This window comes from Strix uralensis, chromosome 25, assembly GCF_047716275.1.
Source record: "Strix uralensis isolate ZFMK-TIS-50842 chromosome 25, bStrUra1, whole genome shotgun sequence".
Taxonomy (NCBI): domain Eukaryota; kingdom Metazoa; phylum Chordata; class Aves; order Strigiformes; family Strigidae; genus Strix; species Strix uralensis.
The window spans coordinates 3,593,668-3,613,023 of NC_133996.1; the positions used below are offsets into that span (position 1 = coordinate 3,593,668).

Below are 19,356 nucleotides of genomic sequence, written 5' to 3' on the forward strand. Positions count from 1 at the left end.
CAGCTCGGTGGTGTCAGCAAACGTGCTGAGGGTGCCTCGATCCCACTGTCCATGTCACCAACAAAGATGTTAAACAGCGCCAGTGCCAACCCCAACCCCTGGAGAATGGCACTTCTACCCCAGCCAACGCTAGGTTACTAGTGTCCATCCAGCTAGTCAAAGACACTAGAAAATTTGGCATTAGAGAAGAAATTGTAATTTTAAGTAACTGCTTAGTAAGAATTCCTGTTTCACTGAAAAGGTAACTGCATCTCTTCTGTGTGTATAAAACTTGTACAGAATAAAGTATCCATGTGGCCAAAAACATACAAGATGGAGGCGCAAAACCACCAATTTTTCAGAGACTGAAATTATACTTTTAAGTCAAACTCCTGGACACCAGGTCTTGCTGAAAATCCACCCCAAAACCCACACCTGTTCTTCAGAATAGCAGTTCATTTCTGTGAGCCAGCCATTGCATTATCCTTTCAGAAGGACAACGGGTGCCATGTCCTGGTGTATTTATGCCACGGAAGCAGTGACAGCCACCGGAGAGGTTGCACAGAGGGACGGTGAGATGGCAGGGACAGTCGGGATTAGGAGGATGCCGGGTGTGCAAAGCCATCGCCGTGGTACCTGACTCCTTCGAGACCGGCTCTAGTTCTCTCATCACCACCATTTTTTCTTCCTCCTCCTCCTCTTCAATTGGGCTTATCTCAACACTGCCAAGAGCACGTTTGGCTAAAAAAGTTATGAATGTGTTAAAATGCCACCTCGAAGATGAAGTAGCAAAGGAAACACTGCCATCAGTAAATCTGCACGGCCGCCTCTCCTGCTTCTCTCACAGTGCTTCAGAGCATCAAGACACGCAGGAAAAGTAACAACAGATACCAAGCTTTTCCTTTGCCATTCAACGATGAGTTCTGTCCAGAACTGCATTATTTTAGTTACATTTTCTTGATTAACTATCTTCGGCTATTTTGACACATGACAACTTAACCACAGTAAAAAGCACTACTCCAAAATACAAGATATAAAATATCAATCATCATCGCCCTGGGCAAGAAAACGGTCCCTACTGGGAACAAAAGCGTCAAGAGGAGGAAAAAGTGCAGGAGGTGAATGAGAAGAAGGGGCAGCTGCAGCAGGGGACCCCCAGGAGTGCTCGGGTCTGACACTGGCTGCTCTGTGCTCTGCTGCAGCCTGTCCCATGGAATAGCCTCAAGTTGAAGTGCAGGGGCTGGTTTAGTATTTTTCATAATATTCAAGAAAACATGTGAAGTTCCCAGTTACTTCCCTCCATGGCTTCAATCTCCTCTTCCTGCAATGACTAACCAACTCCGCTTTTAATTATGATTAGCGTGGATCTGTCTGCTGCAGTGAAGTTGCTCTGAAAAGAAACCCCAAGTAGGGAAGGCAGCGGCTCCCTGGCAAAGGAAACCAGCAGAGTGCAAGTGACCTCCAGCAGTCCCAGAGCTCACAACCTGATTTTCAGGCACCGCACATTCCTACAGCTCAGGGGAATGAACCTTACAAGAAGGGACAGTAACAGCGGAGTGTTAAGAGGCCACTGCACACTCACTTCAACACGCAGGCACACAGCCAAGCCACGGCACCTCCTCGTCTCAACCAGAGACACACGCCGATAAAGCAGCGCTCGTGTACTACAGCACAGCTGCAAAGCAGAGTGGGATTTTAATGGCAAGGAACACCACTGCAAACAACGCAACCTCTGTCCTACAGCACTGCATCACTTCAACCCAGCAGGTGACAGCACGGGCGGCCGCGGGAGCCACACCGATGGCAAACGCCGCTGCGGCTGTACCTGACCGCGTCTGCAACGGCTCCGGTAACTTTGGCTTGGCAACGGGAACCTTAACCACCTCTACCTTCTCCTCCTCCTCTTCCTCCTCTGCAATGGGTTTCATTTCAAAAGCTTCAAGAGTGTGTTTGGCTAGAAAGAGGTTTGCATGCATTAATAGAGGGGGTTGGAGAGTGACATGGACACACAACGGTTGCCGCAGCAGAGGAAAGAGCGAGAGGAGATCCCCCGTCCTTGAGAACAGCAAGGAGGTTTTTAAACCAGGCAGCTTAACAGCAATTTTGCACACACAGTTGCATATCGGTCTTTTTAGTGCTGCCAGGCCCAGCAGTGTATTGGATGAGAGGAGAAAAAAAAAATCAGCAAGCTTTGCAGGCTTCTTGCCCAGGAAGGGGTACACGGGGACACGCCAACGGCTCTCGAGTGCGGTACCAGGCCCGGCTCTGCCTGCAAAGTCTGGGGAGGTGCAGCTGCTGGCTGGAAAAACCCAGGAAAGACACACCCAAGCTCCTCTAGATAAAAACCTATACAAAAACTAGCAGCTTTAATTAAATATACTTGAATGAGCAACTTCAAATCTAAAAATTAAGAACATACAGCCATTCACTCTGGTGTCTTAAATTCTCCACCTTCTGTTTTTACAGCATCAGGTTTTCCCTGCCAGGCGATGCTGACTAGGCAGAATTCAAGGCAAGAGAGGGGTAGGGAGCCAGTCTGTCACACTACTTCATGAAAACTTGATCTGGATTTCATATAGAGAAACAGTGATGTCAAAAGCACGCTGTAAAAAAATCAGGGTGCAAGAAGGGAAGTGGAGCAGTACACAAGGCATTTGCATACGAATTATCTCCAGCCCTAATGCACCACAGGCACTTGCTGTTTAAGTGATGAAGACTGTAAATATTTGACAACACTGCTGCTGCGATACGCTTATTAGTATTCAAATATGCTGTTGTACCTACACACCTCTTAAGGGCATTAATATTTATTAATACTACCTAGCTTAAGAGAAATATAAGCTAGATGTAGCAGAACAGGTGGCATTTCTCAAACCCCGAAAAAAACCCAGAATACACTTTAAAAATAGCAAGCAGGTCCCAGGATGAAGAATTTCAGAAGCTTTACAAGAAGTTTCAAGATAAAACTTTAAAGTTTTCTAATCCACATTTACAAAAACACCCAAATTTAATAAGGAGACAGTTTTCAAATGCCACCAAATCCTGAACTTTTCTGCACCTCCCCACAAGAATGACAGTCTAACGAGGTGCAATGCAGAAATTTAACGAGTCTCCCAGAGCCAGGGCTCTGCTGGGCTGTCTGTCCTCTGACTGCGAAACTCTTCTTGCAAAGAAATGGAAAAAGAAAGCCGCCAGATTTGGTGAAACTTTGAGTTGTCAGGAACAAGCATGTAAAGGATAGGAAAGACGCTGCAGAAGAGTTGTAGCCACCACCACAGCTATACCTGTCTTCTCTCGGATCTGATCCATGGGTTTTGGTTCAGGAACCTCAACCACCACCACCTCCTCCTGCTTCTCTTCCTCTACGGCTCTGAACTCAACTTTTTGAGTCGCACGTTTAGCTGAAGAAATGGGGCACATGTTAACGACTGCCCACACAGCAGATGGAAAAAGGCTGCAGACTTCAACGGGGACAGAAGTGTTACATTTTCAGGCTGCTCTTTTCCAAGCTCTGACATTCCGGTGCAGGATTGCAGTGGGGATTTCTCTACTCATCTGGGGTCATGCCCCATCTACAGGGCATGGCCAAGGGGCAACCAACAGCACGGGTTGGGTCGTGCTTGGGTAACCTCACACCCCCAAGCTGCCGGCAAGCAGGCATTTTGCTCTGCTGCGGTACGGAGCTCAAACCAAGCAGCCCTTCCCTCCTGGCCCTGAGGCATGAAGCCTCGGCTTGGGGTGTCACAAAGCCCTGTATAAACCCGCACCAGGAGCAGGAGCAGCCTGGCTGCTGCTGGCCACGGGGCACTGGGGCAGCCAAGCTCCGTTCTGGCTTGCAGCATGACCTCAGGGCTCAAAGCAACACTGTTCCTGCTCTGTCAGGTGCCCTCGGTGCAAAGGGATTCTCCCCTTTCTCTGGATCCTAATTTTACAGGCACCCCACCGTCTAGATCAAGGGGAGCAAATTTAGGCACTCCCCCTTCCATGCCTCACCTCCTCTAGCCTGCTGCTATCCAGCTCTTTTAAAAATATCAGGGACGAGCCCACCTGATCAATATGCCACAAACTTCAATGTTAGCTTTGCTTTAGCAGACACTGAAAAAGCTTCAAACAATTGTGGCAAAGAATCTCCCCCTCAAGGAAAACTATGTAATTTAAGAAGCTACATTAAACAAAACAAATCCTACAATAGCTTAATTCCTGATTTTCTAAAAGTAAAATGCGTTGAGATTGAATGAGGAAATATCTTTACAACCAGAACTTCGCCATAAGCCTTCAGCACCCACCTACATCCTTTCTACATCAGTCGGTTGTTGCTAGTACTACTATTGGTTTGCACTTTAAATCCAGGCCTTTGTATTAAAGTGAGAAGTAATGCTTTTTTTTTTTTTTTAAAGCAGGGAATTTAGGCGGTGTTTAAGGAGTACTTCAGCACTCTGCTGAGGGTAAGAGGGAAGAGGCACCAGACACTCACCTCCATCGAGGCTCCTGGAGGCTCGCTTACTTGCCGTCCGCTCGAACTGGGGAGCGGGTCGGTCGATCAAGGCACTCGCCTGCCTCGTCTGCGCCTGCGTCCGGCCACTGTAGCGGAACTTGGAGCCCAGTGCCAGGAACCTGCTCTTCGGGATGGCCTCGGTGGAAGTCAGCCTGAAAAGCACACGCACAATTTAAAAAGTCGTACCTCCAGATCTAGGAAGTGTCAGGTAAAGAGGAATTGAAATACCAATTAAAGAAGCCTCTTGCATACACTTGATTAGCAAAACAGAACACACTAACAATAAGCCCCACATCTACATAAGCTACAAGACCTCTGTCTTATGCATCTTATGAAGTGGAAGCAGCCTAGAAATTTATTCAATATAAACAACTTCATGTCTCTGCAACCATTTCACTCCAATCTCTGCGAAACCCTAAGGAACGCTGAAGGAGTGCTCATTTTCAGCAGCTAACCTAAAGCATTAGTTATTCAGGATGAGCCTACTGTTTAGAAAACCCACCTGAAAAACGTGTGATGTTCAACGCATACTTTCCACAGCTTCTTCGCTGCCCGGTAACTTGGTAGCTTGAACCCAATTGTACTTTCATACTGTTCTTGCTGCAGAAAATAGCAGTTATTTAGGCATAGCAAGAAATAAATGTGGCAGGCGTCCAGTCCCCAGCCCATCGATCTGTTCTGCTGTGGCACAAACTGCTGGTCTAGCCCAAGAGCAGCTGAACTCACTGCACAATGTGCAGGAGGAGCTTGGGTCCAAGAAAAGACAAGGCTTGGGCCATCTCTCAGGATGCACCAGGATTTGCAGAGGAGCATGATGTGGGTTTTGCAGCCATTCAGACTCACTTACCCTCCCTGTCATACTGCCCAGCTATGGGATGGGGTCAAAAATTGACCTCCCTGCAAGGCTGTGTCATGGCAGTTGAAGCAGGAGGAGGAGGAAGAAGAGGAAGAACGAGGCAGACCCCCACTGTAGCCTCTCTCCCCACTGTGTTTCCAGTGACCAGGGTGCTCCAGGGATCTCCCCGTTCACAAGAGGCAGCCTCGGGGCAGCCACCCCCTGCCTGCTGCAGTCTGAGTGAAAAGGTATGTGTCTGTATTTTTTTAAATTTTTTTTTTTTTTTTTAAAATGAAAGCGACACAAAGAGCCTTTGTCTCGCCCCGTTTCCAAAAAAGGAGTTAGTCCTCTCCCAATTTCAACTGTGAACTTCCCACCGGTTTCCTCTGGATGCTGGGAATACCACGCGGTGCCAGGAGGTGGTGCTGGATGACACGTTGTTTAAACTGTCACCGGCTGGTTTACAGCTTCAGCAAGGTCAGCGGGCTCTACCTGAACTTAATACCAAGCCAAGATCAGAAACCCTCTGATGCTCACCCAGAGAAAAGCTTGCTCCCTCCCCCCACTTTGTCTTAGTGAAGCATACACGCTGCTGATAATCAAAAGGCAATTAAAGAAGACACGAGCACAAAAGGCAGAACGTACTTCCCCTGGCCGAATCTTAATAAAGAAGCTGCTGCGTTTGTAGGAAATCTTCAGGACTTTGGGCCAAGGGAAGCGGTTGATTCTCAGTTTATCTTTGTAAACAAGAAGGCCACTGGCACAGACTCCCAGAGTGATATCCACTCCTTCCAAGTCCTGAGGAAGCAGATGAGGATTTAAGCAGTGTCAGAGTTACAAGTTTCAGGTCAATGTCTGCCTTCCAAATTACCCCTTTGGTCTTCCCCCAAATTCACCTCCCCACCACCCAGACTTCAGCTTCCAGCTCCCCATGCAGCCAGGGCCAGGCCTGCTTTTCCTTCACATTTCTCCTTACAACCTCCTCCCTCCTGCTGATCAATCCCGCGACGCTGTTTGCTCAAAAGGCTGGTCTAGAGTCTAGCCTGCATTTCCCTGAGCAGACTGGCTCACCTTGCAGGCTCAGAGCCTTATGCTAAGTTCCTCACAGCAAGGACCTGTCTACATCAGTAGCTCTGCAAAGCTTCCTGTCATATATAAATAATAAGCAGTCGGCAAGAATCACTTCTCTTACAACACTTGCAACAGTGCTTGAGGCACTTCTGCTGTGTGTCTGTGTTTCTGTACCAGTAGCCAGCTTGCTTCCTACATCTTCCAAAAGGAGCCTCCTGGAACAGGTAAACTTGCTCCCTCAAGGGAAGGATAATCAAATTACAAAATCTACAGGCAGGTGCACGCGTGCTGATTCTCACCTTGGCTTGGTGAAGGTCGACTCCATACATAGACAGCTTTTTTGCATTCTCAAGAAATTCCAGGTCTGCTTGGGCTGGAGTCATGGATCTGGGGAAAGAGCGGAAGGACTTGGTATTCCCCTAACTGTTGCTTTTAGGAGGGGACAGATCAGACTTCACAAAACCATTTACTTGTGAGATTTTCTTTTGCTTTCAATACAAACAAATCTGTGCCCAGATGACAAATTATTAAATTACTCTGAATGCACAAATTCGTGCTTTGAAACATCCTCATAAAACAGATGCACTTTATGTTTGTGGAGCTGTACAGACACTAGAGAAGAAAGCAAGGAAGTACAGTAAGGGGCACAGAACTTGATTCAGTAGAAGAAACACTAATTCAGCCAAGGCAAAGGGTGACAGGCACTGTCCTCCCAGACCTCCTGCCTCGGACCTCCCCAAACCCAGCTATTGTTCTCCAAACCAAACACAAGGACAACAGCTGAGACCACTCGGCAGCGAATCCTACTGGGGCAGAGCAGATGAATGAGACGTTTTCTGGGAACAGATGGTACCCTGCCTGCAGGAGGGGCAACACAACACAACTTCGCTTAACAGAAACATCCTGATAATGGAGGCTATTAGCCACACTATTGAAGTGCCCTTGTTAATAAGTTTCTGGTGTATGAGGTACATCTAACAGCTCTGTTGGGAGAGTATTCAGTTGTATACATTTCCTTTTGTCCCCTGCTTTGATGTCTTCCTTACTGAGCGCTCAGACACATCTTGTGTGCGATGAGAATAATGGTTTTAGTGGTAGGAGGCAGGGCAGACAAAGACAACTGTAAGGACAATCCTCTAGGAAAGATCCAGGAGTGGTCGCCATCTCCAACATGTGCCTTGTGCTTTGCAAATGAAGCAGCAAGAGGCAGCGCACGCTTTAGCAGAGTTTTCCCACTGAAAACCCTCTGGCAGTTTAATGTTCACAGAATACAGACCAGAAATTAAATGGGTACACGTTGCTCCCTCCTGCACGCACGAGCAGGTTAAATATAACTACATCCTATACCTTGAAGTATCCTTCTAATGAAGCCATGAATAATTCAGCAACGTGATCTGCCACTTCTAGCACAGCTAACGGCCTTTGACTTCCAGTCATGAAGCTTGTCAGTGGCCTGGTACTTATTTTCCCTCATTTCCTCTCCTCTCGGTGCAAATGGAGGGGAATCAATTTAGAGTATTGATTTGCAGGGTTGAGCGAGGTGTTAATTGTAGCTTTGGTCACAGCTGGGGGCACACGTCCACCCCTCCCTACTGCACTCAGGTTATTAGTTGCTGTCCGCCTGCGAGAAGATCTCCTCTTTGCTCTGTTCTCGTTATTAGTGCATCAACCAGCAGCTTTCCACAGGTCAAGGGGCTGCTGGTTGGAAGACCTTGGTATCACCAAGTGGTTTTATGGGCTTTTTTTTTTTTTTTTTAACCCCCCTAAACCCCAAATGTATCTCTGTGAGGGTGCAGAAGCTGCCAGCTGGCTGCTCTCCACACCAGCCCTGTGCGCTGGCGAGCACACAGCTCCACACAGCTTCTGCAGTCCAAGCACTCGAAAGCATCTATGAAAATAAGCTCAAAATAAGATGAGGATTCTTGTCACCCTTTAATCGGGTACCAGGGGGACTCCCAAGGGTCCTTCAACCCTACCCGAAAAGACACATCTGCCCAGGTCATGCCCATGCTGGGAAACACGAGGAGGACACCTAACTGCAGGTTTACACGTCCTGCATCATCTGGAATACTTCCATGTTAAAAAGTGTTACTCATTAAATGCAACAGCAGAAAACCCCAAACATGCTGTAGGCTACAGCATATACACAAAGAGGCAAGATCTGCTCCAACCAGACTGCAATCCAAAAATTACATAAATCCCAAAGCAAATATTAAAAACAAATAAAAAATAAGAGGAAGGGCAAGGTTAAAAAAAGCAAGCTTTGTATTTTCACATGAACTAAAACCCACTTTCACAGCTATACTGTTGAAAAAGAGCACCTGTTGATAAATGCAAGACTTTGCACCTGCTTTCGGAAAATACAGTTTCTTCTTCAAGCAGGAAAAAAGAATTCCAGCCTCTAGAAAGATTTTGTTATAAAGTATTAGAACTTTTTTAGAAAGCTGATGTTCTCAGTAGCTGAAAATTCACACCATACTGCTAAAGCTTCTGTCGCCAACATCAAAAAACTGGTGCAGGAGGAGACCAAAAGCATACAGCAGAGGTGGGGAAAATACCAAAAAGCCCCATTATTTCAGGCTGCTGTGCACAGACAAGTCCTCCAGCCACTAGATCTTACCTGTATGTTTTATGAAGCTCCACAACCTTCTCTTCGAGCTCCTTTGTCTGGTTTGGGGCCAATTTAAATTCACTGATGTAATCTGGGCTGTGTAGATCAGGGTCGTAGTCTCCCAACTCGGACTGGACCGTGTACGAACCCAGCAGAGCCAAAGTCGCAAAGGAACAGGGCAGCCGCCCCATAATGATGTCTTGTCTAAGCTGAAGACACAAATAATACCTGGGGGAGAGGAGGAAGAAAAATACTACTTACAGAGAGCATAGAGAAACTTGAGGATCCAACAGAATCTCTTTTTTAATGCCACTGATGAATGCAACATGATGCTTGTTTCTAATTTCTACCTGAATTTCTACTTATGGTTAATATTCCCGTGGTAAACAGCACGGAGGACAGGAGGACTTGAAGTCACCTCCACTCTGCAAAGTGAGTACAGGACACTTACAATCAGAAAAACTCGCTTTTAAATAAAAATTTACTTTTCTATATGCATGCCAGGATTATAAACGACACTGCTGTACACATGTGGACTTCAAGTGGAAAGTGGAAGCATCCCACACACCCACCAAAACCAAATAAAACCCCGTCCAAACCATTCAGACATCTGATTTCCTTGCCAAAGGATGGAAAAACACCCAAATATTAAAAATTTCTATTCAATATTCACTGCTTTGCTGAGCGAGCTCCCTGGCTGGCAGCAAGAGTCCCAGGTAATTCACCTGGTTATGTCCTCCGTCAGCTGCGCAGGGTCCGGTGGATAAAACTTGACATTGAAGGTAAAATCCCAGGGGCCTCCTGCAATTACAAAGAAGAGGTTGAGAAAAATAAACACACCAGAACAGCTTTGTGATGGTCATTACAAAAAAAGCTGGGAATATCCAATCTGATCTTCAAAATACAGCCAGCGGATCATTAGTGATTTTATACTGTCTGCTCGCACAGCTGGCTGCTGCTTAGCAGACAGTGTAAGATACAATTTCATTTACAGGAGAAAACAAAGCAGGGCAGGCAAATACACATGAACAAACCACAACTTGTGAAAAAAACTAAATTCATTGGTAAGAGCCTTGAATTACGTATTTTTTCATTGATTGAAAAGAAGGATTCATGAAGAGAGGTCAGGCGTGTGCTATAAGTTAATGGATTAGTACTGTTTTATCACTCAACCCAATTTTCAAATTTCTCATAAAGAGCAGATGTGCTAATTCCCTCAGCAGCCTACTGCACTGTGGTCGGGTGGTCAGACCACAGTTTAAACTCAGCACAATACAAGCATCAATCTCTGGATGAAACCAGCAAGCACCGAGACAGGAAGAGCTTTACAAGTCCAGACCTAAATGCTTTAATACAGCTTGTTTCAAACCTTGAACAGCACCATTACAGGCATTAACTGGAGCGAGAATCCACATGATCACACCTAGAATTGGCATTTATGTGGTATGGACAGTCTAGGTGACACAGCTGAAGGGGTTACTCCCTCTTCTTGAAAATAATCGTATTTACCCACAGAAAATAGTCCTGACCAACCCATTAAGCACTGGAAGTCATTTTCACAGTTACAACTCCCCCCTGCTGCGCCCTTTAACACTAGTTCAAAACAGTATTTATGTCAGAAAGAGAAGATGCCTGAGCTTAACTTGGACAGAGATTTATCACAATCTCAAACAGGGAGGAGGGGGGACGTAGCATTCATGGATTTATTTCTTATGCAACGCCATAACTGGGATTAAACACAAGGCATGTTGTTTTCATTATACACGGTTCATGACAGGTTATTCCAAAAAGACATTTTAGGTAGCAGAGGTCACCTAAACCAACATACATCGGTGTACACATATTCATATGTAAACATGTATTAAAGTAAAATCAAATAATTTGCCATTTAACCCGTCTCAGGGGACCACATTCCATAGCAGGTTGCTCATCGCACTGATGAGCTGAATTTTACCTGCACAGCACAGTCAGAGCAGCTCATGCCCTTTACACACATCCTGCTATTGATTCAAAGAGAAGTTGAGAAGAGCAGGAGCTTTTCCTACTCCATAGCCCTGCAGCATTTCCCCCCAATCTGTACTTAATGACATGCTTGTTCTGCACCCCCCACCAGAAGCACACGTAAAACAGTATTTTACTTTCAAAGCAGTCAGACTTGCTCCTGAGAGAAAACAGAAGACTCTAAAATTTATTTAACTTTGACACTGCCCTCATCTTGAACTAATTCAGTGCCAGCAGACCTTAAAATACAACTCTGGAGAGCATCTGGTATTTGCCCTGATACTACTCGAGGCATTTATCATTCCAGTACCCCTATTTGGACCTCGAAACAGCCTCAGAGTCCACTCTGCTACAGGATACAATTTTGGTCAGGCTCTCCCAACCTCCTTTGAGATTTAAATGGTTCTCACTGACACCTGTTTTCCCATCCTCCAACAGGGAACAAATTTTCCATTTCAGCATCGCACGGTAGCAAGGACAGCGTGGGTTTGCATAGGGCAAACACAGCCCAAGCAATGTTTTCCCAAGGAAATGGCATTTTTTCCTAAATCTAGAACGTCACTAAGTACTTAAGAAGAGAAGGGATGTACAGACTGCCTCCACTTGTGCTGATCCCTGCCAGACACCCTTAGGCCCCCCAGATCGCCCCGCCAAAGCCATGCTTATTTAGGGAAGCAGGGAGAAACCACACACACCCACATGATAAATTCGATCTACTTACCGTGAACCTGTTTTTTTATTTCTTTGGCAGGATCCAGCCACGTCTGTAAGAGGATAAAAACATTCACAGTTTAACAGACGTTCCAGAAACACCACAGAAAACTGCAAATTGCTAAAAATACAGCAAAAAGACAACATTTGACATGAACGCAGCCATGGAAACTGGAGAGACGGTGCATTTTTTACAATTTTTACTCCAGTGTGTGGTGTTGGTGGGTGTATTTCCAACCCTTCACCTACCAGGTACTCACAGGGGAGGCACAAGAAGCAGGAGAAAAAAATCAAAATCAGTATGTTAGGGCTGCAAGCACACAGCAGCAGATACAGTCCCAGTCACATCCAGCTACAAGGAGCACTTGTGCAACACCTTTTTTTCTCTTCAGAACTTTTAAAAATAGGCAAATAGGATGTTTGCATTAATTTTAGGCACCCTATCTCCATACTTACTCTACTCAGAACAAAGATTGTCAAGACTTTCTATTATTAACTATGTTTTTTAACAACCTAATCACTGAAATACGAGTGAAAACTTCCAATCACCAGGGAAGGCTGGAACCTTTTACAGGAGCATGACATAAACTTTGTCTCTTAAGTATGACTCAAGTTTCTAGTAATTATCTCAGCTACAAATTTAGAAATATATCCTTTTTTCCCTCCCACTCTGTAATTTGGGGGTTTGTGGGATGGTGGTGCAACATAAGCCTGAAAAAACAATTCCTGCTTTTGCCAGCACAGTCTGAGCAACTCCTGGCACGTGAAGGCTGAGCCTTTCCCTTTGCAGAGGTCAGGGTCTGCCCCGCTGAAGGGGACGGCGCGGTGCTAACAGCCCTCCCGGAGAGGCTACATTAAACCACCTTCTTCATTTTCACGTGCTCTGAGCAGGCTTTGGACATCCAGGTCTCCCGAGGTGAAGGAATTAACTCACTGAATCCCCCAAGCTAATCTGTCTTGACGAGAAGGACACGTAACTTCATGGCAGGGAGACATACTTACATTTAATCTTATCTTTTTATACGCTTGCCCCTCTAACCCATAAAACTGGGGATATGAAAGCCATTTGAAAGGCAGACGTGTCACTTGCTGTCTTTTTAGGGCCACCGCTTTAAGCAGAGCATCTCTGCGTCCACGCTGGTCACTGCAGCGATAACAGCTGATAACAGGCTTCGGGCAGCCGAGCCCGGGGTGCAGTCACACACCCTCAGCACTCACCCTGCCTGATCCAGCAGACAACAATGAGCACACCAATTAACGGCACTTTTATCTACACTGTGTCATGAATCTGTAAGAAACAATCCTCCCTTTCAGAGCAACATGAGCATCAAGCTCCTTCGGCGCTGACCAGCTGCTCTATCCACTGTCACAATCTCCTGTTCCCACTGTCACCCTCTGCTATTCCCATGTGGGAAAACGTCCGTCCTCAGGAAGGATTATTCCCTAAATATCAAGGTGGAAAATGCTGTGTACAACCCTTCCCTGTCCAGGAATACACATGTGCATCTCTACCTGCTCCGCACAGCCGTGGGTGAGGCGCAGAAGCTCACCCATTGGTTTCCTATTAAGATTATTTCTACCTGTGAATCAGTAACTTCATGTTGGGTCTTGTTTGAAGTTACAGCAGGAGAGACATGGAGCTTCAGATTTTAAAGTTCAAACATAACCAGAAAGATTCCCCCCAAAAAAATCCCCAAAATGGTGTTTCCCCCCATCAAAGCAAAGACTTCCACCAAGCAGCTTACTCTGCACTGGAGCTAAACCCATGCGCAGTGGCTTTACCTTCCTCAGCTCCCAGCTCTGGGACACAAATCTGACAGAACTATCTGTTTTCAGTCCCTACGGTTAAAAAGCTGCACAAGCTCTTAGCCCTTGTTGGCTGGGGAGGAAGGAGGTACATGCTTTTGCTTTTGGAAGAATCGACACCAGCATGCCTGGACGCGAGAAGATCAAGTCCCAGGGGTCTCGCAGCAGTGAGCACAAGTGTGAGAGGCTCCAGCTAAACTCTTTTTACTCTTAACTGGATCTCAAAGCACACCTATCCCTCCCTCTGCAAGCACAACAAACTCCTAGAGTAAAAAAATCCAGGCTATGTACATGGAAGCAAATTTCACATAAAAGAAAATAGCAAGACACCAGAGACAGTAAAACAAACCCAAGACAGAGCTCTGCCTGCCTCAGATAGCGACGGGGTGTTACTTTGCCTGTGTATTAAAAATTCACACTTGCAGTTATTAAGTCTACTGATAAATGTCTGTCAGCCACGGTAACGTGGCCCATAACTGATTGCTGTAGGTGAAGCACAGGAATAGTCAGAATGTGGCCCAACAGAACCGGTCTAAAGGAGATAAAACTGGGCCTTTGATTTCAGTTTAGCACAATTCATCTAGCTTCATCAAACAGAGCTTGAGTAATTGCTCAGGTTAAAGCGTAACCAAGGGTTTAAGATATAAGACACCGCCTGAGTCTAACCAAACAAAGACCTTAAACTGAAACCATATGAGTAAGAGTTTTGGTATGAAGAGTCACACATGTCCTTTCACAGGCAAAAGCCTCAATTCAAACCTGCTCAGGATGGCTCCAACCAAACCTTACAGAAAAAAAAAAATCACACCAGTGCCAGGGCTGCCGGCTTTTGCTCCTCTCAGTTTGGTGAACACAGGGTCCAGGACTGTCAAGTCTGCCTGCAGTGTGTCACCATTCAGGCTCATCTTCTACAGCCTAAGAGTAGTTAACCTCTTCTTAAAATCACAACTAAAAAAACCTGCTGCTTTTTTAGAGTGAGAAAAGACTTCTCTTCCCCTAACTTCTTGAGCTATAGCTTAACAAATTAATGGCATCATTTTGCAGTAAACTAATATAATGAATTTTCTTCAGCTGAAGATACTAGTCCACATAGCTCTTTTATTAAAATCCACCTTCCTGTAGTCATTTATTCATAATTTCTGCCTCTGACCCTCTCAGTCCTTTTTTGGGGAGGACACCAAAAGCAGTTTTAAGAAGAACTTGTGCTCAGGGGAGATGCTCCCTCAAAAAAGCTGCATCCACCTGGGTGCAGAACAACAACACACAACAGCAGCTGCTTACCCTGGAGGTCGGCGTGTCCCATATGGCCAAACCAAAGTAGTCTTCTTCCAGGAGATTGAGGTGGTCACAGACTTTTTTAAGTAAATCCTGCCCCTTGGCATGCTTCTGCAAATAGACAAAAGAAGTTCTGTAAGTCGGGCTGCTTTTTGCCTCCTTGTGGGAGAGGGGAGAAAGGGAACATAATCAAACCACACTGTACATTGCCAAGAAGGGAAAGAAGTCCCGAGAAGCTCAAAATCAGATCTCCTGGCTGTTTCTGAGCAAGCACCCATTATAGGAAAGACCATCAGGCATAAAAATTCAAACCGGAGAGGCAATGGGAACTGCAGAAGGTCTCTCTGCTACCACCAGCTCTGTGTCTGAAGCCCCACCAAAGCCAAGCTTCTCAACACAACTCAACAAACACTGAGGATTTGTAGGGATTTTCCCTCTCAAAGTACATCTACTGCAGTGGTATCTCCCAGCTCCAGCCCGTCAGACAATCAGGTGTTGATCAAAAGACGATCAACGCGGGTATGAAACTGCTGCTACAACCCACTGCTATGGTCGCCTATTTTGGGGCAACCTGGCTTAGCAGGATCACAAAAGAAACAGCGGCTCAGAACCAAAGACCATCATTTCCGTGGCCTTTCCATCAACCCGAGCTGCTGATGAAACCCAGCTTCTCCAGTTCTGCCTTACGCACCGAAAGCTGCTTAGCACACAACTTCCTGCCTCAAGAAATACACTTTGAGCATTCCTATCTCCTTTTTTTTTTCCCCCCAAATCCTGCAGAAGTGAACTGGCCCTAGGAACAGATACCCTTTTAGTCCAAAAGCACGAAGGAAAACATCCCTGAGGCACAAAACTATGGCAACCAGAAGCAGCTCATTCTATTGGAGGCTCTGCTAAGAAGAAACCGCGGTTCCAGTGATGCAAAATAAGCTTTACTAATGCATTGCTTGTGCCCGCATCTCTCCTTTTAGTCGTATTTGCATGGCAACTGATCCAAGATCATAGCCTTCTTTTATTCCAGCCCTTCAGCTGTAAGGTCTTTAGTGTATACGTTGTGACTCTATAGGTAATATAGCGCATCTGTTAGCCTGGGTATTTCTTAAGGAACTGGCACTTAAAAGACATACAGGAATTAAAAACCTTCCATGGCCATCAACTGGAGAGGATGTCTGAAAGCACTTATTCTTCTTGGATAAAGGCATTTGTGCTGCTCTTTGCCTACACTTTTGCAATTCCTTCCCAATTAAGTCTTAATAAATTCTCAAACTGCTAGAGCAGGATTACATCGGCGTTAAAGCCAAGGGTACTTGTCAGGTCAAGAGGGTCTCACCAGCACAGCAGCCCCTCCTAATCCTCTCCACAGTGCCCACCACAACACGCTGGACCTACAGAAAGAGACTTCTAACGTCCTGCTCAAGGCAGGACCAACCACCCCACCAGCAGCTCTCCCTCCCACGACAGCATCCGTGCAGCCTGCCGGGATTTGCAGGCATCGCTGCAGCAAACTCACGCACAAAGCCACAGCAAAGCATCACCAGCACTGCAGGGAACAGATTCCTTTTGGGGGCTGCACACAAAACCCCCAGCAAAGGGGAAGGCGATGGGGGGGGTGATGCTGATCCCAGGCAGCAACAGCAGTGACACCGTTACACAAACGGCCAGCACTGACCTACTTGCCCAGGATCACCCAAGGTAACAGCTCTCACAGGAGCCCTGTGCCCAGATACCCTCTCCTGGCCCATTTAAGCCAGCAGGACTGGGGAAAAACAAGCGGATGGGAATATGTTTGAACGGTGAGTACCAGATTATTAATATTCTGGACAAGTACTTCAATACTGAAATAGGCATCTCTGCTAGCTTTTTATTGCCCTGACAGCAAGACAGCCCTGTGAGAGAATGCACAAAATAAAGCAGAAGAAAAGCCCTCAGATTAAGGGTTTTGCATGGCTGTAGGTCAACATAATAATTTTAAATTGTTTACTGCAAATATATTCAAGTGTAGGCTAAACACAGCATGTTTTTCTTTACATCCAAGCTCCAGGAGTTATGTTAGCCAGCAGCCTGATAGGTGAAGGTACCTTGGGTGAACAGAAAAGCACAAATCGACAACCCATTTTGTCCACAGGAATGGGGCAGAAGATACTGAGACAATCCCAGCCTGACACAAAAACTCTACTCTGGGATACAAATGAGAGAGAAGATGAACAGCAAGTAAGATAAATTGTTTTTTTTTTTTTTTTCAAACTGACCCCCACCTTTACAAAGCAAGGCACCCTGGAAATCGTAGAACAATTAAAAAAAAATAATTCCTAAGCACCCAGAGATTTTTACAACAATAAGTTGTTACAGCTTACAGCAATATTGTTCTGCAGTAAAGCCTGTCATGTAATTCACTGGCAGCAAATTAGGCCCCTATTAAATTGTGTTTGTGGTGATTTTTCAAGGGGAGGAGAAGGGAGAGGGAAAAGAGGCGAAGCAGAAACAAACCCCAGAAGTACTTACATCCATGGCGCACTCAAAAATGGTGTCATCCAGCAAGACGACTTTGCAGTACATGTTTCTGTGTCTTTTTACTGCTTTTTGGGCAGCTTTCAAATCCTTCTCTGCTTTGGTCTCCGGAGCCTCTTGTTTCAGCTCTGGCTTGGCACACTCTTCTTTTGCTTCCCCTCCTTCCTTGCCCCCGGGGTCTGTGCTGGCCGGCTCCTGGTCGTCCCTCCTCTCTTCCTGCGCAGGCTGAAACCCCCCCATCACCCAAGTTGCAATTTAGAGGTGTCAAGCAAAAAAAAAATCACAAGAAACAAGCACTGCACAGGTAGGGCTGGGATCTCACCACAGAATTAGTGTGACCCGGGACCTGGAGCAGCAGCTTGCATGGGCAAGGTAATGGCATTAATTTTTAAAGCCCTTCAAGTCATTCTCAAGTCTTCATTTAATAAAGGATGTAATAAAAAAGAAAAAAGGGTTGATTAGAGAAATCAGGGCTGGTTTCATCATGCAAATCTTCACGGTCTTAACGACAGCACCTTTTGAACTAGTAAGTTTTTCCCCTCCTAGGACACCCCAGCGCACCCACTGCACGGGCCCCCGCGCTCTCGCTGGGCCCTGGGTGACGGGCTTTGCTTCAGTGCCACCAGCCCTCAGTACGGCAGCAGTGGCATTAAAAGGGGGGTCAGTGCTGAGATTTCACAGCCCTCTGAGCTGATGGAGCAGCGCTCTGCCACCAAAAATGGAAGGCAGCCTTCATACCACTCTCCCTTTGCCTACTGAAGCACTTTGCAAGCCAGTTTAATTCACTAAAATAGCCAAAAGAGTTGCAGTTTGGGGACAGGAGGAGGAAGGAAGCTGTTTTTTTTTTTCCACTGCCATTTCAGCAAGTTAAAGGAGTTCACGGCAGGCTCTGACAAGTGCTGGAAGTGGCTCGATCCAGCAGGAACACGCAGCCGCGGCAGAGGAAGAGCAAAACCCTGTCTTTTCAGCCCATCGCATCTCATGAAATCACACCCAGGCACAACTGCACGGAGGTATTTAAAAACTAAATAATGTCCACAAGCTGCTGACTTCTGTTCCAGCAGGGCTGGGACAATCAGGAGCAGGGAATCAGTCAAAGCTTGTAATGCCCGTCAGCATTTATCAAACAGGCAGCACCTCACAAATGCTTTCACAGCAGAAATATCTGCCGAGTGTCACAGTTCAAAAAGCCACTGACACTGATCTAAAATAAGAACTAAAAAAAAAAAGAAAAGCACAAATGCTTCGTCTGAAACAACAGCCCATGGTGAAGGAAGGCTATGGCTGCACACTCACATGCACTCAGAAGCAGCAAATCAAAGTTAAATAGAGAAAGAAATCATGCATTTTCCTCTTGAAGACACAATTTCTGGGCTGAAATTGCATGAAAATTTCCAGCTCCTCCCCATTCTGCGAATCCCAACCCTCAGAGGTACAAAACACAAGCAGAGATCATCACATGGTTTTCACAAGCTCAGAAATTTGGGAAAAGAAAGAAAAAGGTGTTACTTACTACCTTCTCTACAACTTTGTCATTTTAAGGAGGTGGATTTACACTGACTGCCTGCAGTTGGCAATGCTCTAACTTGTATTGCTCCAAAAGTCAGAGTTTGCAGATATGTAACACCTCTCTGGCGTTCATTCAGAACTTAAGGCAGCAGGGTAAGTAATCCAGATTTACCACGAATATACTACGACTCCAGCAATACACACAGGTTGGTTGGGTTGTAAGAAATCCCCATCTCAGGAGCACCCACCTTCCTCCGGTAACTCCAGGCAGCCACATTAGTAACAGCAGAGCTGCAATTACCCAAGGAGTAAGAGAGGGCATCCAATACCCCCAAATCAATAACCAGCTGCAGCTTTGCAAATATCTCCCTGTGGGTGTCTCTGCCTCAGTTCCTACCATGCTTTAAAACCTTTAAATTTTGTAGGAAAAATGACCCTGGCTGTAAAGAGTAGACATCAGACAGCTACTAGGAGCTGGGCTCAGCCCACGTGCTGAGCAGAAATCCCTGTCTACATGATGCATAAGCAGAAAATATTTGTATTTGGCAGGCTCAG

The 19,356-nt window shown here is 46.0% G+C and overlaps 1 protein-coding gene across 36 annotated transcripts in view; it reads right to left on the reverse strand.

Annotated features, from left to right (window-relative positions):
• EPB41 (erythrocyte membrane protein band 4.1) overlaps nt 1-19,356 on the reverse strand; it is an 87,508-nt gene that overhangs the window by 31,544 nt on the left and 36,608 nt on the right. For 20 of the 36 annotated variants that reach the window (XR_012632243.1, XM_074894605.1, XM_074894609.1 and 17 more), the window contains 12 exons: nt 17,287-17,517; nt 14,791-14,895; nt 11,714-11,756; nt 9,717-9,792; nt 9,001-9,219; nt 6,680-6,767; nt 5,955-6,107; nt 4,977-5,074; nt 4,454-4,626; nt 3,264-3,380; nt 1,805-1,933; nt 616-720 (listed from right to left, as the gene is read on the reverse strand). Coding sequence is in view for 35 of the 36 variants with exons in the window: in XM_074894605.1 (XP_074750706.1) it covers nt 616-720; nt 1,805-1,933; nt 3,264-3,380; nt 4,454-4,626; nt 4,977-5,074; nt 5,955-6,107; nt 6,680-6,767; nt 9,001-9,219; nt 9,717-9,792; nt 11,714-11,756; nt 14,791-14,895; nt 17,287-17,517 (1,537 nt within the window). In the remaining variant the exon portion in view is untranslated. The remainder of the gene's footprint in view (nt 1-615; nt 721-1,804; nt 1,934-3,263; nt 3,381-4,453; nt 4,627-4,976; nt 5,075-5,954; nt 6,108-6,679; nt 6,768-9,000; nt 9,220-9,716; nt 9,793-11,713; nt 11,757-14,790; nt 14,896-17,286; nt 17,518-19,356) is intronic. The other 16 variants (XM_074894633.1, XM_074894624.1, XM_074894631.1 and 13 more) reach the window with 3 other exon arrangements.